The 27,957-nt window shown below is 51.7% G+C and overlaps 1 protein-coding gene across 6 annotated transcripts in view; it reads right to left on the reverse strand.

Moving 5' to 3' along the window:
• Positions 1–4,866: 4,866 nt before the first annotated feature.
• RUSC2 (RUN and SH3 domain containing 2) overlaps positions 4,867–27,957 on the reverse strand; it is a 52,177-nt gene continuing 29,086 nt past the window's right edge. For 4 of the 6 annotated variants that reach the window (XM_061366665.1, XM_061366683.1, XM_061366673.1 and 1 more), the window contains 11 exons: positions 20,651–22,720; positions 17,653–18,435; positions 16,968–17,168; positions 15,639–15,782; positions 14,840–14,916; positions 12,180–12,354; positions 11,118–11,223; positions 10,014–10,060; positions 7,549–8,545; positions 6,730–6,903; positions 4,867–6,454 (listed from right to left, as the gene is read on the reverse strand). In XM_061366665.1, the coding sequence (XP_061222649.1) occupies positions 6,274–6,454; positions 6,730–6,903; positions 7,549–8,545; positions 10,014–10,060; positions 11,118–11,223; positions 12,180–12,354; positions 14,840–14,916; positions 15,639–15,782; positions 16,968–17,168; positions 17,653–18,435; positions 20,651–22,613 (4,848 nt within the window). In that variant the 5' untranslated portion in view covers positions 22,614–22,720 and the 3' untranslated portion in view covers positions 4,867–6,273. The remainder of the gene's footprint in view (positions 6,455–6,729; positions 6,904–7,548; positions 8,546–10,013; positions 10,061–11,117; positions 11,224–12,179; positions 12,355–14,839; positions 14,917–15,638; positions 15,783–16,967; positions 17,169–17,652; positions 18,436–20,650; positions 22,721–27,957) is intronic. The other 2 variants (XM_061366692.1, XM_061366700.1) reach the window with 2 other exon arrangements.

Genomic DNA, 27,957 nt, shown 5'->3' on the forward strand with positions numbered 1-27,957 from the left:
TCCATCAGGCTTTTATGTCTAGGGACAAAGCTGGAGTCTGCCTGGCCACTTCCTTACGCCCTTTATGCTCAGAAATGCAGTGTCATCCTCTCAATCTTGTCTGTGCTTCACCTCCTCCTGCAACAAAGCTGGCAGGGCCACTGGTCTCCCCGAGGAACATGACTTTTTGTTCCCTTTGCTCAGATTTGAAGCTCACCCATAGAAAGTTTACCATACTGAAATGTTAACAAGTGTCTTGGGGTTGCAAGTGCACAGCCAGCAACTCGGATATCAATTCTCCTTTCCCCTTGATGCTTGTGGGTCTTTCAAGAAGCAATTGAAGGGCTACAAAAGCACACTCTATCAGTAGGAATAGGTTGCTCATTTGGAAGATCTTTGGAAAAATCAGTAGAGAGATCCTATAAGTTGAAAAAGACTGAACAAACAAAATCACATCCCCAATCCCTCTGTGCACCACTGCCTAACACAGCGGCTGTCAGCAACTATGCTAACAGTATACGGCATCTCCAAAAGCCCTTCATTGTCCCATCTGAAACCTCAAAAGCCATGGAGGAAGTGTGGCCCAAGCAGTTGCCAGGAAGCCCTCTTGCTCTTTCACTCCTCACGCTTCCCCTTGCTCCACATCAGAAAAAACCCATCCTTGAGCATAACACGGGCTCTTGCATGGAGGGTAGGGGGGTGTTGCAAGCCAGTGCCACCTTCCCCAGTGGGTCCAGCAGCTACATGCCCTGGTTGCACAAGGCAAACCCAAAGCCACAAAGACAGCTTTGGCTCAGTTTGCAACAAGACAGGACACGGGTGTCCTGGGGCTTCTGTGTTTGGCAGTCCCACTGTGACACCCCATCACAGAGCACAGGTCTGGCACAGCGGGAAGATGATCACGGTTTATTTGTGTAGGGTGTAGGTAGGGAGCTCCGTCCTGATGTGATGCCAGAATCCAGGCATTCTGCCCCGCACATGTCCCACCTTACCACGACCTGACAGTGTGCTGCCATCTGAGCCATGTCTCACAGCCACCTTGCCACCCTGGGGGATGTCATTTCTCCTCTGCAAGGGCATGCTCTCCCCTTGACCCTACAGACTTTGTGTCAGATTTGGAACTCTTGAAGTGTTTGCAGAAAGGACCGCTGGCTGCTTCTACAGGCTGTTCTTTGCCCTTTTTTCCTTTGTCTTGCTGAATTTCTACATCTTATATGCTATTTTTTGTCATCTAGACAACTCTTTGAAGGGGCCTGTCTATTCCACATAACCTCTGGCCCTAGTGGTTACCCATGCTGGTTTCTCTTTACCTTTTGATACCAAAAGCCGTGAACAGCTGCCTTAAATCTTTGCAATCTTGCCGGACACTGTGTGACCACGTTGCTTCTTTTAGCTTCATTTTATCCGAGTTTCCTCATTTCACACATTTCCCCTTTCTGAAGATAAACAAGATGCCACTGGATTTTTACAGTCTTTGGTGATTATGCAGGGTCATGGAAATGAAGCATGTTGTGGCCATCGCCATGGGGCATCCCTTTCCTGAGAATGTGCTTATCCCAGTCCTGCATGGAGCTCAGTTCCCTATCTTCCCCCTTGGCTTTGTGGCACACGTGGAGGAGCCACACATCAATGCCTTTCTTGCCTCTGCCTACTACTGCAAACCAGCCAACGGTAGTATTATATCCAGTCTCTTCCTTTTGTTTGAGCTTCTTGTTCCCAAAGGCCTATCTGCAGTGCAAAGAGGTCTACATCCCTCTCCTAAAGTGGGGATCCTGTTGCTGGGGCCACACTTGGAGAAAGGGCTCCTGCCTGTTCCTGCATGCAGCTGGAAGTTGGTATGCCCTGCTCCCTGCATGATGCTCTCCAGGAGCAGCACCTCACCCAAATCTCCATGCTGTCACCCACGGACCACAGGCAGAGACTGGCTCTTGCCCCATGAGCATTGCAGCAAGGGGAAACAGGGGCTCTGTGCTGTGAAGGCTGCTCGAGGGCAGTGCTGACACTGAGGTTTGTTCAGAGAAACCCTGTGGGTTTCCTTGTGCAGATGGGGGCACTGAGGCGGAGAGGGAGTCAGCGAGGGGCCAAGGAAGGAAGTCGACACGGCAGGTGCCTGTTTCAGTGCCATGCCATGACCGCAGCGCCGTGTGTCCTCCGACCGAAAGGGAACCGGGATGTGCCTGTCCCTGCTTCAGCACTGCTCCTGCCATGAGCAGGGTCACACCAGCCAGGGACCAGGGAAGCAGCTCCTGTAACCCTGGATCAGGAGCTGGGCTGTCCCTGGGCAATGCTGCAGAAGGGCTAGCCTGAGCACTGGGTGCTTTGAGCATGCACAAAGCTCTCATGTGCTCCATACATGGTTTGACGTCCCCAGGGCACTGGTCACAGAGGTGTCAGAGCCACCTACATGCCCATCCGCAGCCTGGTATGGCATAGCTGCTGCATGGAAACCTGTGGGATCTGGGGATGTGCCACTGCCTGTCACACTGGGTCTGGCTGCCAGGAAGGGTGTGGGAAGGAAAGGCATTCCCCCCATCTCCCTGATATGTGGGCCTTTCCCTTGGATGCACACATTCCTGCTTGCAACCCGTGCTCCCCTGTGCAGACATCTGCCTCCCTGCTGCCTTCAGACTCTGTACTGCCTGCAGCCCTTGCAAGAGAAGAGTCCCAGCAGAGCATGAACCCATTTTCCACCACACTGACACTCCCAGGCCAGCTTGGACAGGGCTTGGAGCAACCTTGTGTAGTGGAAGCTGTCCCTGCCTATGGCAGGGCTTTGGAACTGGAGGAGCTTTAAGGTCCTTTCCAACCCAAACCACGCTGTGATTCTATGATTCCTTGAAAAGCTGCTGTGTTAATGTGGTACCTTCTTTGTTCTCTGTCGGATGCTGCAGCAGTGATGATGATGTGACAGTCACACTCCTCCTGCAGGCCTGACACTGGCTGCTATTGAGCCTGTTTGATGAGACAACCTCTGCTTCCCCATGAGCCTTGCAGGCATGGCTTGCAGGTCTGTCCTTGGAAACTGTTTGTGGCACCCTGGCTCAGCTATAGGGTTCCCCCTCTGAAGGCAGCTCTCTTGCTGTGGCTGCATAACCCCAGGGCCCTGTGCTCACCCCAGGGCTGCCTGTTCTCACTCCATGAGCATCCCCATCCCACCTCTGGCTGTGTGTCCTGCCTAAACGTGTGTTCCCATCTCATTTCTCCCAGCCTGTCCCCAGACCAGCTTGGCAGTTTGCTAAGGGCTCTTCTTTGCTCCCCACATGCCAGATATTCTGCTCCCAATGTTCTTTCCCAGAGTCCTGCACCTCTCTGCTAAGACCTACTCCAAGATCTGCAAGGAGGCCAGGAGCAAATTCCCTGGGCAGCACCCGAGAGCTGCCTGCAAGGAGCAGGACTGGAGGGCATTGATGCTGCTCCAGGACCCTGCACAGGTTACATGCGATGGGCAGGACGGACTGTGCATCTTGCTGCTGGTCCAGAGCTGCCTCTGGCCTTGCTCTGCACCTCAGGACCTACGAGGTGGGCACTGGTGCTGGGGTGGTGACTGCTCTGCCCTGTGCCTGTGGTGGGCAGGGGAACATGGGACTGGCCCTGGCAGGCAGCTTGCAACCAGGGTGTTGGGAAGGAGCTTTAGCAGGTGCAGTAAAGAGGCCAGGGACTTCCACTGCTAGCTAGTGAATGGATGCTCTGCACTGCCGTGTGCCTTCCAGCCTCATGGGCTTCATGCCCTGTGGCCAGTTCCTGACTGGGACAGGCTGACAGCCACCACCAGGACCTGTTTGAGTTTAGCCAGATGACCCTGAACAAGGCTTCAGCAGCAGCATCAACCCCAAATCCATCCCCTGACACCCTGCATCCCTGCATCCAAGGTTGTCCCAGCAGCAAGCACCCAGGGACCTGCTCCAGCACGGAGCAGGGACTTACAGGCGGCTGTAAATCCCCTCTCGTTCCCCAGGGCTGACGCAGCATCATGCAGCACACAGCCCTCTTCCCCATTTGGGCCAGTGCACGTGCAGAGAGCAGCTTGGATCTGTAATTTGTAAACAGCCCTGACCACCCCCCCCCTCTGAGAGGTTAACTAAACCATCCCATGTGCCAGCCCTAGCTGCTCCGTGCCTCTCCAAGCCAGGACTGGGGCTTATGCTGCTTCATTTATGGGTTGTTGGTTTTTAATGCTTTTTTTGACTCACTCCACCACTGCAAATTGTTTGTCCACGTTGATACAACGAACTCCAGTGTGGTGTTCTTGCAGCAAATGATGGAGCCTCAAGCAGAGCTTTTCCCTCCTCCTTGGAGCTACTGGGGTGTAAAGTGAAGAGATGGGCTCTTAGGGCTTAGAAATCCAATGCTTGTGCAAGTCTAAGTTTAAAAGCCCTGGAGCCCTTCCGTTGTGAGTGGCCGGCAGCCACTGACCCTTGTGGACCAGTTATCCCAGGCTCTGTGTCCCAGCCCCACAACCCATCCTTTACCACCTCCTTCCCTTGCTGCTCAGGGTTTCCTCCTGCTGCCCACAGGTTACAAGTTCCAGTGTGGCTGCATCTATGGACACCTTTCAGCACCCTGAGCACCCTAGAGAAGCTGATGCCAAAGTGAAATGGTGTGAGCTCCACTGCCTTGGTCCCTGTGAGCATGCACAAGGAACACAGGCAAGGAACCCCAAATAACACTGCCTCCCAAGATATACCATCATCTGGTGATGTGATATAACCCCCTCCCCAGCCTGAACTGACAGGTCCCATTGATGGCTGGGAGCAATCTATCTCCTTCTGAAGGTCTTGTGTTGGTTGTGGTGGAGGCAGGACAAAGCCTGCAGTGCAGACCTGTGCAGTGTCCCGTCGGTCCCTTTGCAGGGATGAGCTGAAATCACAAGGCTGGGCAGCAGTGAGCTCAATCAGCACCTTTTTTATTAATATGCATCATAAATAAAGAAATAAATAAAGGTGAGACACCTCGTTCTAACAGGGAAATACAAATTAAATATGGTGCAACGTCCACTAAGCGATGTACAAGCAGGAGGTAACCTTGCAAGACCAGGGTCCCTTGCCATGGGGAAGCCAGCCCAGGCATGATGCTGCAAGCAGCATCAACCCAGCCAAGGCACCAAATACTGGCATGGCCTTCCATTAACACTTTTCCACCTGATGGGCCAATGTAGATCCCCATCCCAACAGGTGGCATAAACATGGCAAGGAAAGGGTTGGCTGGCATTGCGTCTACCGAACACCCCACGATCCCCCGCAGCGCCTTCTGCTCGTACACGTTTGTCCCTCCCACCCCACAGCATTGCTCACCAAGACCAGAAGCCCTATGCCAAGGGGAGCACCGCCTCTCCCTCCCCATCTCCCTCTGGGAGCACCCTCCAATCTACCTGCTGGGAGCACTGCCCCCAACACCAAAGAACATCCCTAGCCCAGTCAGGGACCCTGCCCTCACCCCCTCCCCTCCAGCCCCCCTCCTCTGAGCATCCCAGGGCTCCCCAGGCTCCCTGCTCAGCATGGAGGGCACAGGACCACCCCCCACAGCACCCATCTCCATACAGGGTGGCACTACCCATCCCAGACCTACATAACACTGAACATCCATGCTCCTTCCTCACGACTCATCGCACCCCTTTGCTCTGCACGCACACTTGTACCCCGTCCCTATCCCCAGGCCAGGCACAGCCCTGCAGTGTGGCAGCGCCAGGCCACTTGGCCAGGTACAACGCAGCAGGAACCACTATAACGTTAGGACAGGGCTACTCCAGTGTTGGGAAGCCTCCCTTGCAGCCCCTCATTAAGCCACTGTGCAACCCATCAGCCCAGACTTGCAAAGACCTTGCCAACACACAGTGCTCCTAACTCTGTGGCTGATGATGCCAGGGATGCTGACGGCTGCAAACGGCACTGCTACCCCCAGGGAGGGGACAGCCAGCATCCTGCACCCTCCAGCATGAATCTGAGCTGGGGTGCTGCTCCAGAAGGGTCTGCTTGGATTCCTGCTATGTACGAGTCCATGGCCTATGGGTGCAGGAGATGGTGTGGGGTGGAGGGGGTTCAGGTGGTCCCCGGTGTGGCTGCATGCACGGCAATGCCTGGCAATACAAGGTGCAGCTTGCAGAAGACCCTGGGGGCCGAGTGGCCTTTGGCAGCTGCATGAGGAGGAGCAAGAAGGAACCACCTATGGTTACTGTATTCTGTAATGGCATGAAAGGTAAGAAACTAGCAAGAAGCTGTGTTTGTTCCCCTAAGCAGGGTGGGCTTTCCCAGAGGAGCCTAAGCAGCCCCTGGTACTGTGCTTGGCCCCCCAGCCACGTTAATAGTCCTCATCCTCTGGGTGGGTGACATACATGATGGGCACAAGTCCCTCCTCGGAGCCGAGACTGCACTGCAGCCAGTCACCATCCACCTTGGAGATGACCTGCAGGATATCCCCTTTGTTGAAGCTCAACTGTCCTGCCTCGGTGGCAATGTGATGGCAAAGGGCTTTCACCTTGCTGCAGGCAGAGGGATGCAAACGTTAGCTTACCACAGGACACTCACCACAGGGACCAACACAAGCACAGAGGAGCAAGCAAAACACCTCCTTCCTCCCTCCCCAGCCAGGCTCCCAGCTCCCCTCACCGCCAGATTGCAGAGATGCAGCTGGATGCACAAGCTGCATCCCTGCCCCAAACCATCCCCTGGTCCATGAGGGGCAAAGCAAACTGCAACAGGCAGAGCCATGACAACCCCAACCCACCGTGTCCCAGCACCACAGGGTGACACTCACCAGGCAGAGTGAGGAGCCAGCCCCTGGGCTGGCCGTGCCACGGGGGACTCTTCAGATGGCTCTGGCTGAGGGGGCTCCGGCTCAGGAGCTGCTTCTCGCCACATGCTTGCCCCAACAGTCTGGGCTACCAGCTGCAACACGGACTTGTCCAAGCTCAGCCAGCCAGAGGGCAACCTGCAATAAGGAGACAGAGCAGGTAGTGGCAGGGAAGTGTACCTGGGGGTAAGGAGCAGCCACAATCATGCCTTAGAGATCTGGCTCCATGCACTGCGGTCCCCGGTCTGTCTCCTGGAGACACACCACCAGCATCCTCCAGACACACCATGGCCTAGACTGAGGAGGACATCTGCAGTGTCCATACAAGCAGTAAGAATAGAGACGGAGAGGCAGTATGAGGAGGACTCATCTACATGGGTTGACCTTGTGCCTTCTCCTGACCTGTTGTGTGCAGTAGGGATGGCTTCATGTTCTATTCTCCATATGTGTTTTGGGGAGGGATGAGGTGATGATGGGGGCCATGCAGCAGGGTCCCTTCCCCTGCAGAATGGGCTTAGGGGCCAAGGTAGTGGTAGAGCTGAGGGAGAAGAGCTGTGAGATGGATTAGGCAAAGGTAGGACCCAAGGGGAGCGGTGGTGTAGGAGGAATTAAAGCAGGCCAACAGGCTGGCAGGGGTGGGCAGGGGTCACAAACCCCTCTGTTCATGTGCTCTCTCTGATATACCACTGTGGTATATCCCAGTGGTTGTCTTGGCTTCCACCCACACTCCTTCAGCACCAGGTTAACCAGCCCTCCCCAGCCCCAAGCCATCCCTACCCCTACCTGTTAGGCTGCCTGGGCTCTTTTTGCACCTTCCTGGACCCAAACAAGTGTCCCCACTTGATAGGCTGGCTGCTCTCTGGTGCACTGGGGCTGCTCTCCTCTTGGGGGGCTGCTGCTGCTGCTCCCACTCTTTGCTGAGTCCCAGCCTCCTTCTCCTTGCTGTGCTTCAGCTCTGTAACCACTGAGTCTGGGGGGCTGCCCATCCAGAAGGGCCAGCTCCATTCCTTCACCTCTTCGCTTACTGGTACTTGCTGGGGCTTTTCCAAGGGTTCTTCCACAACTTCAGGACTTGGCTTGTTGGCAGCCTTAGGTCTCTCCTCCAAGCTGCCCTCAGCAATGGGGCAAGCCTCTGCACCCTCCACCACCCCTTCACGGGGAGGTGGTGCCTTGTAGGTTTCTGCTGACCTGGGCACAGTGTTCAAAGCCTTCTTTTTCTTCTCATACCGGATGAACTTTGAGCCTTCAGCCGAGCCCTCGATGTAAATCTGAGAGCTCTGCATGAGCTGGTACCACCAGCCCGCCTGCTTGTCCTTCTTCCCCTCCCATGTGCTGTCTCGCACCTTCGTGCTCTCTCTCATCTTCTTCCTCTCTTCTTCCCTGTCACCATCCCCGCAGGAAGCCCCTACCCCCTTGACCCTCTCTTTTGCAGCTTGCTGGGGGCTGTGGCCTGGCGAGGTGTCACCATCCCTGGTACCCACTTTGCATGCTTCAGGGGCAGTGCTGCATCCGTCCGGATCCTCGCTGCTGCCTCGCGTCCGCATCAGCTGCAGCGTGGAGTGTGCAGAAAGCAGCAGGTCCTGCTTCACGCGCAGCAGCTCCTTCTGCTGCTGCTGCTCTTTGCCCATCTGCATCAGGTGGTGCTCGAAAAGCAGGTCTAGGTTGAAGGGCAGCAGGGAGAGAGGCTGGAGCAGGAGCAGGAGCTCCTCAAAAAGAGGCTGGCACACGCTGTGAGACAGGCACAAGAAGCCCACCGGCTGGTAGTGTGCCAGGATGATATCTGTAGGGCAAGAGACATTAATTACAGCAGGGGCCCTTGCACCTTTGCCAAGCCACCAAGAAGCTGCTGAGGCCATGGGGAAAGGAGCTGGACATTTGGTTTTGGTCAGAGCTGTGGCTGCAGTGTGAGGCTCAACACTGGGTCTGGAGCAGCAGATGCTCTGTGCGCTCTCAGCAAACTGGCCCAGATCCTGCTTCCAGTTGTGCCTGCAGCCAGGACCTGCCTGGCAGAGCATCCACTGGGATGACCTCTGCCACAAAATACCATGGGAATAGTGTGTGAATAAAGAGCATCAATTTTGCTCAGAGAAGCTGTGGCTGCCCCATCCCTGGCAGTGCTCAAGGCCAGGTTGGATGGGGCTTGGAGCAACCTGCTCTAGTGGGAGGTATCCCTGCCTGTGGCAGGGGATTGAAACTGGATGAGCTTTAAGGTCCCTTCCAACACACATTAAATTTCTCTTTCCCAACTCCTGGAGATGAACAAAGAGATACAGATCTCACTGGTACCAGTACCTTGCAGAGAGGTGTCAGGGACAGTTGAATAATCTTCCCAGGGACCTATCTGGGCTGCACTGTGGATCCTAACAGAAAATGGACTAGCATTTCAACCTGCAGCATTCATCCTTCACTTCACTTGGCCACATCTGCAGTACCCTCTGACCCAGCTTTAGCTCACACTTCCAGCTCTTAATGATGGCTTGAAACTGGTGGTTGTCTTCTGCTGCAGAAAACCAGGATGCTTTCTCTTGCCACACTGCTCAGCACAAAGGCAAGTCTACTTTCCTGTCTGCTGCAGAAAGAAGGGCTAACTGCCCAGGAAAACCTGGGAAATGTCTGCTGTCAGTCCCCAGGAGATACTGGGGTCTTCTTGCAGACCTCTGGGCTGAGCACGGGCTGAGCCAGCAGCACTCTCAGGGCATCCATCAGGCCAAGAGCGCCTGTCTCACTGTGCACTTAACACTCAGTCATGATGCTTCTAGGCACCAGGCAGCCTGGTTGTGCTGCTGGGTTACGTGCATGCTCTAGAAACATTTCTCCTTGAAAAAAGCCAGATACATCCAGTAAAATCTGCTTTTTGTTTGTCAGGAGGTTTTTGTTTCCATTTTTTCCGTTTCTCATGCCTGAAGGGTTTCAGTGAAGTATGTGCATCTCCACCTATATTAAGCTCTCAGGCACTGGGCAGGGAACACAGAAATTCAGAGAGGGTCTCCTGTGTGTAGACTGAGGAATCTTCACTAGAGGCAATAGCCTTAGGTACTAACTGCAGCTGGGAATGATGTGGTGGGAGCTGCATGGAGCTTGGACTTCCACCCAGGACTACCCTGGTACACTGGGACTGTGTACAATCTCATCTTTCAGCTCAGAGCAGCCTAGGCTGAGAGACCAGGAAGAGAAATGCACGTCCTTCCTGTGCTCTACATTGTGCAGACTTTGGCTCCCACTGCAGCCCACAGCCCTCAGGCTCTTACCTTCATGGTTGTAGAGGTGGTTGAACCAGAACTCCAAGGAGCGGATACTGCAGGAAGGGAAAACAAGCAGGGAGAGAAAGAAAGAATGAAAATCAATTCACCCCCTTCATCCTCGCTGTTCTATGCAAAGGAAATGTGGCTTTAAAAGGGCATTTACACAGCATGAACCTGTGAACCTGAAGACTTAGTGAAAGGACTGGTTCACTTCTATCTGTATGCACGGACCACAGACACCCAGCCTGCCACAGGTCCAACCAGTTTGCTTTGCATGAGGCATTGTGCAATTTATGTCCTAAGAGCCACATTTCCAGCAAGTTTCCTCATCATTTAGCTCTTATGCCCTTGACAGAACTCAGCTTTGCTGGGAAGAGCTCACATGGAAGAAACAAATCATCAACAAATGTAAGATCATTGCTGAAGGCTTGGCCCAAAATATGCTGGTACCTTGTGCCAGCAGGGAGAGCTGAGTCACCCTTGGTAAGGAGACCAGGGCAAAGATTGCTCCTGCTTATAGGTGTCTTCCAACATTTGGAGGTCTTGGGGACTCCATTGCCACTGCCCTTGCTGTGCTGTGCTCTCTTGTGGAGAGGAGTAGGAAAATACTATCCTAGCAGCACTCATCCCTTCACCAGCAGAAAGACATTGCTGGCTTCTTCTGCTCGACCTTGCATGTAGTGTGCACACTCCTTATCCAACCTTGAAGGGCCAGCCTTGAGTCCTGGACCAGGGCAATTTCTCCTTCAGAGCCTCATGCCCTGGGATTCACTACAGCTCCAGGAAGCGGTGATTTAAGTGATTTCCAGGAGTAATTTTTGTACATGTTATGTCTAACCGCTGTATAAACCCTGACCCACCTAACGTTATGAGGCTAAAACAAGCTGACAGTGTTCTCCAGTGGGCTACAGCCATCCCTTCTCAGCTCTGGACTGGCAGGGTAGGTTTCAATCATTCTGGTGTTCCCTGAGGCTCACGGCTTCCTCCTTTCCTCACCTAAAGCTAGGGAGCAACTGACCATGTTTCTTAATTCTTTTAATTGGCAACTCTGCCTGCCTGCAGTCAAGGACTAGGACAGTGACATGCAGGCAACCCAAGGAGCCTACTTACTTGAGGAGGCCAAAGATGAATGCGTTGAACCTCATGCTGTGGTTGGTGAGCTCTGTGTACTGGCTGATCTTGCTATAGAGGCTGTGCAGCAGCTTGGTAGAGGGGCCTATGGAAGGAAGTAAGATGCCGAGATTAGTTGTGGTCAGCAAAGCCAAAACCGCACCACGGAAAGCAGCACCAAGGCAAAGACAGATGTTTTTCTGTCTGTCTGGGTGCCTGTGCCTGTACGTGCATTGCTTCTTCACCAAACACCAAGGTGAACTCACTCCATCCCAACAGTTAGACTCCACAAGAGAGATGGCTTGTGGTCCGTCCCGGACCGACACTGCAAAACTCTGGGAGAGTTTCAATACCACAAGGACCTGCCTGCTACGCTTCAGGGACAATCACAGTCCTTGACTCAAAATCAGCAGGTAAGCAGAGAACTGTGTTGGGTGGTTATAATCTGGGGTATATGCAGTCACAGAGACAACCACAGAGCTGCACATTTGCCACAGACAGGCTAGGATACTTCCCAGCCCTGGATGTAAGCTCTTCATGATGCAGAAATCAGTGAGGCCCCGCCATCTGTAACCTCAGAAAGTAGTTATCCTGGATGGCAGCCACAATCCAGGGTGCAGACTGGTGCTAGCAGAGGGTACAGATGTGAGCATGCTTGAGCCAAGAGAGCTGTGAGTGCGAATTTACTTACAGACCAGGCTAGAGCACAACTCTGCCTTATACAGTAGCTGTGCAGGGCTAAAGATGAAGGTCCAGAAACACCCTGGAGACACAGAGGGGGAAAAGGGGCATTCTTTTTGTTTTGTTTGTTGGGGTTCTTTTATTGCTAGATCCTGTTACAGGAGAATTCGTAAATTTCAGGGTAAATGACAATAAATATTTGGGCAGAACAGAGCAGTGGCTCTCCTGTCTTGCAAGGTAAGATCAGGCTGCACCCTATTCCATGCAGGAAGATGGGTAATAGTCTGCATTCCCATCTTTATAGTCCACCTTCCCCGGTACCTCCCCACCACAACACAGAAGTACCACAGAGTGATGGGCATCACTGCACTCTCTCCGTACCTAGCTGGGTGGATGCCTCCACCACGCTCCAGGGGATGTTCCTCCTTTGGCCAATGATCATGTCTAGGACATAAGCCTTGAGTCCGTCACTTAGAATGTCCCGGACAGCAGGACACAGGTATTTCAGGATGAGATGTCCCACGTTGGGGCTCACGGAGCTGTTCCCAAGTTTGGCCTAAAGGGCAACAGGCAACAAGGAAAGTGTTGGCAAGTACTCTTCAAGGTGCAAATGCATGCAAACAGTCCAGCACCACTTGCCTGCTAGGCACCCAGCGGGCAATATCCAGGCTACGATGATGCTCTGCAGCTCCTTGAACAAGCAGACCCTTCCTGTTCACCTCTGCTGTCTCATACACCAGTTCTGGATTGATCCCTGCAAAGTCTGCCCCGGGGTGGGATGAGACAACATCTTGGGAAGAGAACACCCCAGTTTGGGAAGAAGATATCCCAATTAGAAGAAATGACTGATTCTGCCTATAACAAGGCTGTCCTGCTGGAGGAAGAAAAGAGTAGGGGATTTTTCTGCTGCAGATTTTCTTGTTGCTATTTTTGAAGCATCCTGCAAGCTACATACAAGCTACCAGCACTGAGGGGTTAAGGAACGCTTCGCTCAGTGACATGTCACGCTATAATTCCTAGGGATTACTATAAATAAACATGGTGAGGGCAAAATGGATGGTCAGAGCTCAGGTTGAAGTGAGGAAGCATGTAAGAGCCCAGCATCTGCAGAACAGAGGCATATTCTGCTGCATACAGTCTTTGGGCTGCTGAGGGTTGTATCCAAAGGGGTCAGCCCCAGGCCTTGCATGTCATGCTGGTGGTCCAGGCAGTTGTGTTCAGTGCACAGATTGTACCAGCTGAGATGGAATTACACTGGCCAGTTGGCACAGGTCCACAAAGGCCCTGAACTGAGGCTGAACTTCTGAGTCAGGAATAATCCCATCAGATCCATTGAGCGTGGGAGCATCAGGGATGGGTGCTGCCTTTTGACAGGTGAATGCTCAGCCCTTGTCACACTGCTGCATCACGGAACTCCAGGTCAAAACCAAAGCGTTATCTGGTAAGTAAAGGAATGGGGGAATACTGCAAGTATTCCCCAAACCAACGCTGCAAGAATAAGAAATTCATATGAAGCCTTAGAAAGCTGTGGGAATCCCAACAGCTCTGGTTACCCTGCACAGCAATCTCTGCATAACAACAACCGTAATTAGCGGCAAATTACCCTGCCCTCTGAGATAAGATTGAATGGGTTTGGAATCTGTCCCAGTCAGGTTTCTTCTTGGGGATGGCTCTCCATAGCAGTTGTCATGTCCAAATAGTGTCACATTGCTGCCCCAGGGTCACCTGGCTGAAGCAGTGTTGACTATTGAGATTAGGCACCACTGATGTTCATTGAGAATGAAATTTGCCATGGTGATAACAATGTCTGGCTGATTAACAGCATCACTTAATAAAATAAGACTTTGTATAAGCAATATATTAATATATTCCTTAGTAACTACCTTAACCTTGGAAGAAGAACTGAATGACTGATAAAGGGAGAACATCTGCACCAAAAGGTGCTGAAGACAGAAGAAGTACTAGAAAAACAAATAGTCAGTAAGAAATTGCAGTACCTGGGTGAAAGTTAAAGGTGGCAGGAGATTGTGACCACTGACTCAGTTGACAAGCAAGGGCAATTTACCCAATAGAAGAGAAAGTACTAATTAATTATGTATTTGGTAACTTCCAACTGATGAAAAGTAATTTCTTTGTTCTCTGAAATGTATATAACCTGATGTACACAAACTAAGGTGTGCTAGCTTTGTGGAGCTTGCACCTAGCACCCTATTTTGCAAGAGAGCCGACAATAAATTACCTTGACTTTGTGTGTGCACTGGTATTTGCACACCAGGTAATGATCCCACTTTTTGGACACCACCACAATCATGCCACATGTCACAAGACTGAAACATGACACAGAGAGAAGCCAACTTGCTTTGCTTTTGTGTTATTTAAGAGATGGGAGTTGAGGGGAGCACAGGCTAAAGACAACCAGACCCACAGGCAACCTAGATGCACTGTGAAGCCAGGGCCATGAGGGGATGCCCACCTGCCCCAGATGGGCAATGAATGATGACTTTTTTATCATGATGGAGCCCTGTGACACAGAACAGGATAGGGGATCATGGAAGAGGGAGACACAACTCTCCACTGTATAAGAAAAAAGAGCTGGCATACTGCATCTGACAAGAAGTCCTGCTGGCTGGTATTCTTTCTTATAAAGAGCCATGAGTGAGTACATAAGAAAGAGTCAAACCAGAGCAAACGTACATAATACTTGCCCTTAATACTCTTGCAGCCTACAACTGCTTTCAACTCAGAGACTCCCTATGCTGGAAGTTATTCCTGTGTGTTTAGCAGACCTCATTGAATCTCCCTTCCCTGTTTTTTCTGATCTTCTCTTAAATCCACTTACCCTTTTAGCATCCTCAGCATGATGCAGTGAGAATAGTCATAGATTTACTATCTGCAGCAGGGCATACTATCGCCTTTGTTTGGTTTATTCTTGATACTACTACCTTCACTGGATACCCCGCAGGTTTTGACTGGAAGAGAATGGAGAGGCAGCCTTTCTCCATCCTCCCCATGCCATTCATGATGTTGAAAGCAAGACATACCTTCACCCCTGGATCCCTGCTGGTTCCAAAGTGAGCCACAATCAGGTCAACAGCAGTGTTGATGGCCTTCACCAGACCTAGAGGGGAAGAAAAAGTCAAGAGAGGTGCCTGAGGGGCTTCTAGGACAGACCCAGACTGAACATTTCAGGAAGAGATGAGGCAGGGGCATTTCAAACCCATGTTAGTGCAGGTGCCCGCTCTGCCAAAAACACAAAGTTCCCTCTAACTCCTCATCAGGACATCCTTTACCTCTGAAATTATACCAAATCAGGTATGAACAACTCAGCCCCTAACCCTGCCCCTAGCATGGGTCTCATCACAACCGTATGTTGTCCTGCTTTGAATCCTTTATTCCATCCTTTTGCATAGTTTACCATGCAGGATTACCAGTCTTACCATGCAGACCTTTTAAAGTACAAAATCTCAGGCAAGCACACCTGCAGCATCACACAGGTACACAGTTCTACCCTTGTATACTGAGACAAGGGTAACAGCATACGCTGCCTTAGGGTCATTCTGCTCTGCCTGCTTGCTCATTTCTTATGGGCTGGGACAAGCAGCTCAAACATACTCTGTGGCACACTGCATGATGCAGAGACCACATGAACCTGCCACGAAAGCAGCCATCAGTCCAGGGAACATGTATTTATGATGCTGCAGAAGAGAAGGTCAGGGAAAGGAACCATTATGTCTACAGAGATGAGATGAGAGGAGATGAGCGGAGATGAGACAGAGAGAAGCACTGTTCACCATACGTTGCTATGTCACACTCTCATGGGTGAGAGATTCACGGACTCACCCTTCTTCTGCAGCAAGTCAATGGAGATGGACTCTGTGTTGCCATCTGGGGAGAGGCAGAACTCAGCCGGGGGTTTCTCTGCTAGTGAGAAGTAGTCAGGGAAGAAGTCAGTGTAGGTGAGCTGGAGTTGCTTCATAGACTGTCCTGCAGGGCCAACACAGGGGAGCAAAGAGTCACCCACAAGCCCTTATACCAAAACCTCTCCCACACTGTTTGCTTTTCCCTAAAGAAACCTTCATCAGCCTGTCCAAGGCTGGGACAACAAGGTTACAGGCTTGTTACTTTCCTAGCAATGGTTTGCAACGTACAGTTCAACCCACAGCCCTCCCAACATCTAGCTACAACTTCACTGCGGGCCCATGAGCACTGGAGGATGCTGTGGGAGGTTCAACTTCCTGAGCTGGTGGCAAGGAAAGCCTTACTGCAGCAGACTCTCAGGGATGCTGTGTGGATAGCCCAGCAAGTGGGTTCATAAGACAAAGGTATTCACAGGCAACAAAGTACTTGTCTTCTGCCTGTCCCCTGGGATGTCCTCTGTTTTCAAGGGGTGACATCTGCAGGAGCTCTTTAATATATTTGATTTCCATCTGGTTGATTCCCTGGCGCTGTGCTAGGCAACTTCCCATGGAGGAGTGATGGAGAAACTGATTGGGTTGACAGATTGAAGTGTAAAGCTTTGGGAAATTCTCCCCATGACTCGAGGATGGCCTGAAGAATGCTCACCCTCCCACAGATAGACCACACTGCTCTTCACAGAGGACTCCCAAGGGTTCAGCCAAAACCAGCCTGCCCCTTTCAGCCCTTCCTGCACAGGTTTTGTACATCAGGGAAGATGGTAAAGGCAAATCATGGAGAATACAGAGTCCCGTGGAGCCCTACAGTGCTGCCAGCTGCCCATGAAAGCTACAGCATAGCATGCTTCCAGGGTTGGGGCAGATGGACGGACACTGTGGGGCACAGACACAACAGCTCTAAGGGCCACAGCTCCTGTGTAAGACATGAAGTACAAGTTGGACACAGTCCAGGAGCCCTTGCCTACGTCTGAGCAGGGTCTTGGGCTATTAACTTTTCCTTCAATCCAGCCCAGGGGTGGACCTGACTGCTCCCAGGTCATGGAGAAGAAGAAGGGCTGCTCCACACAGATTAATACCTCACTGTGTAATTTTCACCTTCCTCTTGTACCCCTCGGCCCCACTGTGAGCAGATGCATCATCCCTCCTGTTCTGAGTAGGCAGAGCAGTGATGAAGCCAGGCTGAAGCCCCAGGGGATACTGACCCTGAGCCCCAAGGACACCTCCCAAGCCCGCCCAGCAGAAAGGTGTAGCGCACCGTTCAGCTTGCAGTGGAAGTGGCTGGTGTTCAGAGTGCCAGGGAGCTCAAAGATGGGGTTCCCCCGGTTCAGCCGAGGCTCTTGCTGCCTCCTGTCAAGGCTGCCTCCTAAGCTGGGCAGCCCCGAAACGCGGTCCAGACCCAGGGGGTTCCTCCGCCTGTACTCGCGCCACTTCAGCGCTTGGGGAGAGAGGTGGTTCGCTAGGATGTCGCAGGCAGTGAGCACCGGATGGGAGGGTGTGAGCAGATGTGGAAGGGAAATGGGGAGAGAAAAGATGAGAAAGAGGAAGGACAGAGAAAGAGAGAGCACATTAGTTAAAAGTCCAGCAGCGTTTATATTAGCACACATACACAGAGGGAGGTGGAAGCCACAGCCTGGCAGAGCAGGGCAGGAGCCTGGGTGGCCTCATGGCTGCAGGCATGTAGGAGGCAGGCTTGGAATGCAAGCACCTGGCATGGGATGCTGTAAGATCAGCAGTGGATGCTGTCCTTTCAGAGACACACAGTGTAGGAATCAGGACTGCAAGTACATGCTTTTAGTATAGGACTTTCTTTTGCAGTCAAAGAGATGGCAGGGGCTGTTGGGCAATTTTGCCTTGGGTTGCGGATATAAGAGAGGATGGTACTACAGGGAGCAGCCATAGCCATAAGGAGCTGGAGATGTTTCTGTCAGATGGGTACCTACCATTGACAGGCCGTATGCCCATGCTGCTCAGGGGACCAGAACTGCCAGTCTCACTGCCACTTCTCCAGTGGGGATCTGCATGGCCTCCTGCTCTGCTCATACCACCCCCTGAGAGGGGTGGCAGGGACCCACTGTGGAGTCGGTACTCAGAGTGTGGTAAGCTTGGCTCCATCACTGCCTCCTTCTTGGGAACCAGCTTGGGGTTCTCCTTTCTCCTCAGGGCATCAGCTTTGGTGGCTTGGGAGGGCTGCATGGCACTGACAGCAGGGGAAGACCTTGTGGGAAGCAGGCTGGCGGAGATGGGGCAGGACCGGCTCCTGGGAGGCTGTGTCTCTTCAGCTCTCTCCAAGGTGGGTGAGGAAGAGGAGTCCACGCTTTGAAAGAAAGGCACGTTGCATCGCACGGGAGAGTAACTGCCCAGGGGGGACGGCCGGGTTGTCTCGGGGGCAGGCTTCTTAATGCTGCTGTCATGGCGGGATGCAGCTCCATCCACGGAGCGCTGGGTCAGCAGCGTGCTGTGGGCTTGGCTCCCCGACACCGCTGCCTGCTCTGCCGAGGTGGTCGAGGCTGAGCACTGGGCATTGGAGGAGATCTGCTGGCTGGCAGGCCGGTTGCTGGACAAGCTGTAGAGTTGGGAAAGGCTGGAAGCGAAATGGCTGTGCAGGGCACGGGCCTTGGGGGGCTTGTTGAAATGGTGCTGGAAAACAAAGGGCTGGATGGGCAGAGTCGTGGGACGCTGGTCCTTGCTGTAGCGTACCACGGGCTTGCTGTCTGTGCCACCACCTTTGGGAAGAGAAAGGGGGACAAGGTGTAAGGATGTGCAGAGGGACAAGCATCATCGGACCAACAGATCAGAGCCAAAAGGGAATGCCCTGTCAGCTTCAGGAGGATGAGCTAGAGGCACATGCAGAGCTGTTTAAGGCTGAGCTGCTTACATGGATCATAAGCTGGCAGGGTAAAGACATGTGGCCCCAAATGCAGAGTTCCTAGCTGTTGACAACTGTGTGATAAAAGCACTGCACCAAGAGCTTATCTCCCCTGGTAGAGTCACCAGCTTCACATTCCTTGACCATCCCTTGCTCCCAGGACAGCCTCAAGTCATGGCCCCAGGTGCTTGCCCTCAACCTGCAAGATCTATGTTGAAGGACTGTCCTTTCCCACACATGTTGAGAACTCACCTAGCTGAGCACAAGCATTACTCCAATGGCACTGCAGCTCTGAATCCCACATTGCACTTGGTGCTGTTGGAAAGGCTGCTGGATTTCCCTTCTCCCTCCCTCTTCCTTCCCTGTAATTGTTCCCCCTGTGAGCACACAACTCCCTTCATCCCTCTGCCTGTGCTAGACCTAAGCAGGATGTCCTCAACCAAATCAGGACCACAGCAGAAACAGGAGAGCTTCCAACACTGTAAAGCATAGATCTGCTCTACCAAATGATTGATGGGCAGGGATGTCCTAAGGGAGTGTTCTAGGCTGATCTCCTATGTATGCATGGCTCCAGCTCCTGGTAGGGCCACAATACCCCAAGGTACACCACAGAAGCATGACACAGTGCACAACACGCACAACACTGGATGCACACATGGGGCTGACTGGGATCCCTGATCACCAGCCGCAATGCATCCCAGTGCAGTGCAGCACCTTCTCTCTTGCTTCCCCCTGACTCTTCCAGCCCACAGCAAATCCTGGGACAAAGGACCCATCCCAAGCATAGCCCTGGTGTTACCTGGTGCCTGTGGGGTGTGCTAGGCCTCCCTTCCTATAGTTAGCTTTTAGCTTTTAGGCTTGTTTTCCTTGTAGTCCATTCTCAGACCCTCTAGGCTTGCATCCCCATCAGGGCAGACAGGAAGTGCTGGGATATATTTCCCTGAGAGAGCTCCTATCTGTCTGCTCCTCCCCGAGCAGCTCTTACTACTTTCAAATGCTCTCTCTGCAAACCAACAGGGCTGCCCCCATGCTGCCTTCTCTCAGCAGAGACCTGCCTTCGCTACTATCCTACACCGAGCACACATTCAAGACTCAATAAACAAACTGGACAGTACCTAAAAGACTCTTGCTCCAAAGGCCAAGATCTGTCCCACCTGCCATGGCAATGAATGCCATGCTCTTCCTACCTCCTGCCAGAAATCTACAGGGCATTAAATGAAGACAGTCTGGTCCTTGGCATGTTAGGGGCTGTCTACTGCATTTTAGATGGGCTCTCACCTATGACACAGGTACAAGAACTGTCTAGAGCAGAGATAGAGGTCTACCATGCTGGAGAAGTGGCCACATCTCTAATAGGGCTGTCACAGAGCTTCCTCACAAGGACAAGAGACAGCAATATCAAGGTGAAAGCAATTCATGCAATTCATGCATTACAGGCTTTCCTGCAGAGGTAACTATGACAATTACCCTCCATGGGAGCCTTTGCTGCAGTCCAGTGCAGGAGGGTACAACCAAGATATTCCGGCAGAGATACACAGCTCTGCAGGACTCATGATTTAAATCCTGGCAGAGACTGTGAGATCCCTGGCCCTGCACTGAGAGGAGACTGATGGCTATACCTCTTCCTTCTCCACCCCTGCCCCATGTAGCTCCAAAGAAGAAAGGCTAAAAGCTCCTCAGCGTGTCTCTTCCCTTCATCTTCTGGGAATGACTTCACTGAGCATCTTCACACCTCTGTCTTAGGAGCTAAAAGTGAGTGATTCCCATGGACTAGGGGAGTAGAGCACACTGGAGGGGAGACAATCCTCCAAGTTGTAATGACGTGTCCTCTCTTACATGATAGAGGTTTGCACAAAACCGTAAGAGGCTTTAGAAATACGAGGACAAGACACTTGCACTGATCTGGCTCTGAAATAAGAACAGTAGGGCTTTGTCCCGGGGGGTGGTAGACTGAGAAACAAGATGCACAGGCACTGGTCTCCCACTGCTATGCGGATTCATCTGCTGCTACTGTCATGTCCCAAAGAACAGCCCTTCTTTTACTTCTCCATTCTACCTGGTTTGGTCCTTACCGTCTGCTCGGGCTCTAACATCTCTTTGTCCGTGGCCACCACTTGAGAAGCTGGCATCTGCTTCCATCAGCAGGGAGAGAGAGGCTTGCTCACTTGCCCCATGCCCACTGGGGACCTTCTCACTGGAGACCGAGTCTTTGGTGGAACACAAAGCTTGGCTGTCCCCGAAAGCATGATTCAAACAGAAGCCCTCACAGCTCCGATTCAGGCCATGGATGAAGGACATGGGTGGAAGACTCTGGCTGCGGCGAGCTCTTTCTTCAAGGAAGGTTGGGCAATCCCGCTGTGTCTCAGGGATAGGTGAGAACTCCAAGGAGGAATCACCACTGGAGCGCAGTGGTGGGGAGGTGCCGTTCTTTTTCCGGCCTTTAGCTAGTTCAGCAAAAGACGTCACTCGCTTTGGGGGAGAGCTCTGGATGGGTATTGCTGGGCTTTCACTCAGCTTGACCGGGCAGCTCACCATGCGCTCCAAGGAGCCCAGCCTGCCACTGGGACTCCTGTCCAGGTTCTGATCATAGCTCCTGGAGCGCTGCCGGCTTGTGTTGAGGTTAGGTGGTGACACATTCACGTACACCTGACCCTCAATCATGTTCTGGGTGGATTCTCCCTTTGCCTCTTCTTCACTGCGCTCCACATTGCCCTCTTCTTGAGTCAAGTCAGGCCTTCTGAACAGATAGTATTCAGTGGCCTGGGCTGGGCTACCTTTGGTATGGTCTTCCGAGCAACTAGTTATGGAAGATCCTGCCGGGCTGGGGGATGACTGGGAAGACAAGTCACACGTGACTAACTTGTAGTAATTCTGAGTAGCCACAACGAGCCGTGCTTGGCTCTGGAAGCAGGCAGTGAGGTCCGAGCTCTCTGAAGTGCAAGGCTCACAGTGGAGGTGGTAGGAGTTGCAGTTAGCATCAAGAACGGGTGAAGAGGAGTGTTGACACCCACATGCCTTCCCTGAACTCTCTGGGTTATGTGACTCGCAAGACATCTTGGATTCTGTGGGTGATGAATGCAAATCCAGGTAAAAAGCCCCTGTGTCTGAGTGGCTGCAGAAGGAAGAGTCACAGGACAGGTTGGCTGAATTCAGGTTGGATTGAGACTGCCCATTCATTTTGTTGTAGAGGGCACTGAAGTTCACCAGCACCCCATCAGAGCTGTTGCAGGAGGAGTCACTGATGTAGCCCATCTGCTGGTCAATCACTTCAGACTGACTTGATGAACTGTAGCAACGACAGTGCGGGAGCTCCGAGCTGGAACAGCTGCATGTCCGGCTGTGCAGAGCATCCTGGTTCCTCAGGGATTCACCCGCGTTCTGGTTCCACTCCTGGTCACCACCATCAAAGGAGAAGCTGGAGGAGCTGCCACGGCGGCAGCTGCAGTCGTCCAGGTCCATGCGTTCGGAGGCCTGGTGGCATCTGTTCGCGTTGTTCCTCTTCTGGATGTCATCACTGCTGATTTTGTCCTCTTGTCCATCCACCACACCGGACCGGCTGGCCATGTTCCAGGATTTCACAATGTTGTTGGAGTCGTGGAGGTGGAAAGGGGGCAAAGCCAGCTCGTGCAGATGAAAGGGAGGTTTGCCAGCCACAAGTGAGTTGTGAAGGTGGAAAGATTTTTGGCCCAAGTCATCCCCAAATACACTGAGGTCTTCACCCTCAGTCAGCAAGAAAGGGTTGTGTCTCTTACTGACACTGGGGACAATCAAATCCCTCCCTTTGCCTTCTTTGTTGTCTGAGGCATCTGCTGAGGTTTCAGAGGTGTGGAGGAAGCTGCTGTAGACCAAGGAGTCAGTCTGTGAAAGGTCTCTGTCTGGCAGGGCAGAGGTCCGAGTCACGCTGAGCTCTGGCTGGCAGAAGGGGTTGGTCCTTTTGCTCATGGAGCAGCACTGTCTGTCAGGGACCTGGCAATGGACCAGGGGAATGTGATGGACGATCAGCGTCTCGCCAGTCAGTTTGGGTGGACTATCCATGGTGGGGAATGCTCTTCAGGGCATCAGTTAAGCTGGTGCTACCCATGGACAGGTAAGGCTTCACATGAGAGGCAGGGAAGACACTTCTCATAGGGGAATTCAGATACCTAGAGAGTGAGACAGAAACACAAAGGAAGTCACCTCTCAGGAAAGGCAGTGACTGTTTAAAGCACCCTTGATTTGTCTAAAGCCTTCATGTGCTGACAAGATCCAAACAGAGTGGTCCTTGTGAGCACAAGTACCACAGCACTAAGTCCTGAGTTGTCCTTCTTCAGGGAAAGCATCACAATGCAAGACAAACAGGTCCCCCTCCCTGCAGACTCCTAGGACAGCACTTGTGCTTTCAGCTGACCCCTCTCAAGCTTATCTGAAGTGAATAGCTGATTTCACTCAAGTGGTCAAAGGGCTGCACAGGCTTTGGGCCAGCTGAAGACCTCACTGCTGATGGTACTGCATACTCACAGGAAAACATGGAGACAGCACAGGGCCTGACATGAAGTGCTGCACACTGATGGAAGCAGCTCACCTTCTATGCTAGATCTGCCTCTCTTTAGGAACCTTGAACTTCCCTTTAAGAAGCAACGAGTGAACTGCACTGCCAGACCTTGCAACCTCAGAGACACGCAGTTCCAGGCAGAGAGTGCAAAGCAGGAACAGACTGGAATGCGAAAACAGCAACAACCATTCCTCTCCAAAATCCATGAGGTCCTGAGCACCTTTAATGGTGCCAGGGGAGCGTGCCAAAGCATGCAACCCCTTATGCACACAAGGGCTTCATATGTGAAAAGGAGTGGATGACTTCAGTGGGGCCGTGGGGAGCCACTGATGATGGCTACATAGATCCCATGCAGCACATTGCCTTCTGTTGACCTACTGGTGGTTAAGCTTCAGCTTGGAGCAGTTCCCAGAGTGATCTGGGATGACCGGTTCACAGTTCTCTGACACCCTGCGACATTACCTGTGGCTTGCATCTGGTTATCTTATTACCTGCTGTACTTGATAACAGTACCACTGCCACAGACCACAGCCCCAGCAGCTGTACAGGCAGGGTTTTAGGAGCCTCAGCTCCCTCAGTGTTCAGTACATAGCAGGTTCTCATAAAGCCAGAGGAAGATGTTCACCAGCATTCGCTATGGAAAAACAGAGGACATTCATTCCTCCTTCCCCACCTAACCCAGTGGTACAGCCTACAGGCTCCTCCAGGGCAGTCTGAAGGGGGTTTCCCTCCTGCCTTCCCTTCTACACATCAGAGAAGCAGAGGAGTGTATGGGAGAACAGATAAGGTAGCAAGGAGAGGGAGAAACCACAAAAGACAACAGTGATCCAGAGTGATCCTGAGGGAATAAAAACTGACCTAGTGCTCTCATAGATCCCCCACTTGTTCTGAAAATCCTGGCCGAAATACCCTTGGTCAGCAATTCACACCCCATATCACATATGAGCATCCTCAGTACTCACAGCCTTCTGACACCACATACTGGGATCCAGCTCTGGCCTCCAGGACCCCAGGTCTGCTGCCAGCACTGCCCATTAGAGTCCAGAAAGTGTCATTCATGTTATCTATCTTTGCCTACCTTACCCCAGCATTTGTGACAATGATGGATTGGATGATAATAGACTTGGAGCAGGGAGGCGCATGGGAGCCAAGGAGGGAAATAGAGAAATGTGGGATAAATTAAGTTAGAACAACAGCGTAAACAATGAGACAGCTCAACAGAATGATCAGGAACTTCAGCTCTTTCAGCTTCATGGCATAAGAATGGCAATTGAAAGATGCTAAAAATAAATATCAAAAGAAGACTTTCCTCCCACACATAGTAGTGCTTCTCATAGACATGGGATGATGCTGGCAGGAAAAAATATATAAAGATGAAAATGGACCTAGCATTTACAGTAAACAACCAATGATGTAAGGTTTAATACAAACACCCAGGTTAGTATTTAGACAAGTCTTGTGGTGTACCAGAGACCATCATGAGGCCTACCTGAGGAGCACACATCATGCCTGCTTCTGCTGGGATGCTTCAGCCAGGGTTATGCTGTGAAGCAGAGAGGTCACCAGGATCACTTGGAAAGCATCCAGCTGGATTACACTGTGACCATAAACTCTCCCCTACCTATTAGTCTCCCTAACACCCATATCGCCCTTCACTCCCCGTTCAGTGACTCCTGTGTCTTACAGGTCTTTGGCTCCTCTCCCACAGCACTCATCCTAGAGGCGGAGAGGAATGAGTCTGTGCTCACCCATGTTCCTGGGGGGGGAGATCTTTTACATCAAGGATTCCCCAAATCACATTGTTCGAGAATCACTGTGGCTAACAGCAGCCTGTGCCTCTGTGCCTAACACACACACACATGATGAAAGTGGTGTTTAGTACCTGGGGTATTCTTCATGCCCCCACCATCTGGACCTTGTGAACCACTGATGGTACATGTAGAAGCCCCGATTTATCCTGTCTCTCTCTGCCTTTGTAGCTGATTGTTATGCTTAAATCACATCTCTCCTTAAGCCTTTTATATATCTTGAGTGTTTCCACAATGCAACCACTTGAAAAGCATCATTTTGAGGACAAAAAGACCATGATGAGAGCGCACTTCACTGCTCAAGCGCTGTGTCTCTGCTGCCTCTGGGAAATGGCTGCCTTGGAGCCAGCTCCTAGCACCAGCACCAGTCTGCTGACAAGCAGCACACACTTCACACTGGTGCAGACGCCGCTGCGGGAGGTCAAGTCTTGCACAGGCACACTTTGACATTTGCCAGCAAAATGTCAGGAGAGCTGACACACGGCCATTTCCCAGCTATCCCTCCCAGAGCTCTGCCTGCAACACACAGCTCTGCCCAGCTATTCGATCTCAGTGGCAGCACAGGCTCCCCGGGTGGACTGTGATTCACTGGCTGTCACAGATGCGGCAGCAGATGGATGCCCACTCTGCCTGCACCCACAGCCTGCTCCCAGCACAAGGCTCTAAGGCCCAATATCATGGGTGGCACGCAGCCAGCTCCTGCTGGGAGCCATTCTGACAGCTTCCCTAGCATGGCTTTCTGTGTGCACTAGATATCCCTCTTCTCACCCCATGATTCATCCTGTATTTGGGATGTACGGAGGTTGGCAATGGCACCGACAGTGCAGGGATTATTCAGTTCCAGAGGACCCTTCCTGGCTGTATCATCCCTTGACATTCCCTCCCTGATTCTGGAAGAGTGTAGAAGGATCCTCCCTGTTCCTATTCAGTGTCTGGTAGGCTGGGATTGACACTGGGGTGTAAAATCCAGCAAACAGAGTAGTTTCAAGTTCTGCTGGCTTCGACCAGCATTTTGCAAAGCACTCACACCCCTTTGCAAGGGGAAATTTCCAGATGTGCATATGCAGTGTGTATATGAACACATTTTGCCATATCAGCTCATTTTTATTTGCAACAGAACAAGCCCACAGCATGTTGAATCCTGATCAATCGTACACGTACAACACAAGCACAGCATTCAGAGATGATCCCTGCCTAGAAAACAGTGTCATGGTACTGAAAGGCAGGGAGGCACACAGGGGGCACCATGACTCCAGATACATCGGTACAACAGCCATTTTATCTTCAAACGTCAAAATCGTTTGCCTTCTCCACGCTGACACTATCTGCTCCTACCTGGGAGATGTGGCTGTTTATTCAGTCAGGTCTTCCTTGGGGTGCTAAGGGTTATCTGCAGAATGCAAAGGCCAGACATCACCTGTGTACACTCCGTTCCAGTCAAAATAATATACAGCAGAGAAGGATGGCTTTCTGTGAGACACCTATGGTGTGAGGCAGAATTGCTCAGCAATGCTTGTACCCCCATATGTATATATACATATACATGACAGAAACTCCTTAACTGCAGCAAAGCTCTTGGTAAACAGAGGGAGGGAGGTGAATGCTGAGCAACAAAGGATGGGTCTGACAGCTGCTTATCAAACCGTGTCTGTGATTTAGACAAGAGGCAGCACACTGCAGGTAACAGAGCATGCAGCACCTTGAGGTGCTGAGCCCTTCAGGCTCTGCACTTTATGCTTTTATGCCTTTGATGAGCACTACACAGAGACCTCCAAATCCCTCCTCTGTTGTACCCTCGAAGACTGAACACATTGTTGTCTGTTACTGCTCCTGACACTCTTTTGGAGTTCCACCACTGATTGTTTAATACCCTGCTCTGTTCAGTGCTGTCAGCTGCATACATGGGGCAACAGTGTTCAACAAACCGTGATGCAGGTTTCCTCGTGAAATGTAATGCAACTCTAATGGAGGCATGCGAAGATTTAAGGAATAAGGTATGATTTAAGTGCAAAAAAATTGCACATACAGCATGGAGGATAAAAAGGCAGGAGCAAGACCACCAGAACTGTCTGCTGAAGGCAATGCTGGCTTTTTGGAGGCTGGCTTTTTTGAACAGGTTACTGTTTCTAAAAATCTCAGTCATTTCAGCTACAAAATTGAACGCCCAATGGAAGCCTTTAACTGTAAAGGTTCTCGCTGCCTGTTTCTTAAGGGCTATGGTTTCACTGTCATCATCATCTTCCTCAGACAGACCAGATCCATCATGTCACCCAAGGGTAAAGATGGAAAAACAGGCTTAAAAGCTGGTCATCCAGATTCATAGAGGAGCCAGCCAAAAATCCTTTTGTTTTTGAGCTGCTCATTCTTTGAGGGTTGTTCCATGTGAATCCCTGACTCCTACAGAGCATTTGCATTAACATGCCTGAAGAAACCACACATAGCTGTACAAAACAGGCACCAGCAGAAACGATACAAAAAGCAATGGTTTGTGTGAACTTGCAGGCAGGGGCAACATTCAAACATCTCTTCGCTCCCTGGGGAGAGGGAGGTTCAGTTTATTTCCTGTAAGTCCACATCCAGGCAAACCAGCTGGGAGATGAAACTAAACTGAAAGCCATTCTTCAGACAGCACGGGAGATCTCACAGCCCACTGGTTCCAGCACCAGTTTCCAGGATCCTGGTAATGCACTCATTTAGTCTCTGCCCCAGCTTGGCCACTCCAAAAACTGCCAGAAAATACTGAATGATTAAAAAAAAACAAACAAAAACCAGAAACCAAACCCCAAAAACCCAAACCAAGCCAAATAAACAAAAAACAAAACAAAACAAAACAAACAACCCAACAACAAAACTCAGGAAATTCCAGAGAGCTGGAAAGCCTTCAGGGAGCAGCATAGTGAGGAGGATGGGGTCAATGGCATAGAGTGAGTGGCCTGTGGTCTGAACCATCAGGGTGAGTAAGAACAGAGTGGAGGTGAGGAAGCCTGTACAGGGTGGGACTAGCTAGTGGTATTTGTTTGGACATCCATTTATTTCTTGC

This window comes from Neopsephotus bourkii, unplaced genomic scaffold (genome assembly GCF_033783945.1).
Source record: "Neopsephotus bourkii isolate Nb327-2 ecotype Australia unplaced genomic scaffold, CSIRO-AGI_Nbou_v1 NB_125, whole genome shotgun sequence".
NCBI lineage: Eukaryota > Metazoa > Chordata > Aves > Psittaciformes > Psittacidae > Neopsephotus > Neopsephotus bourkii.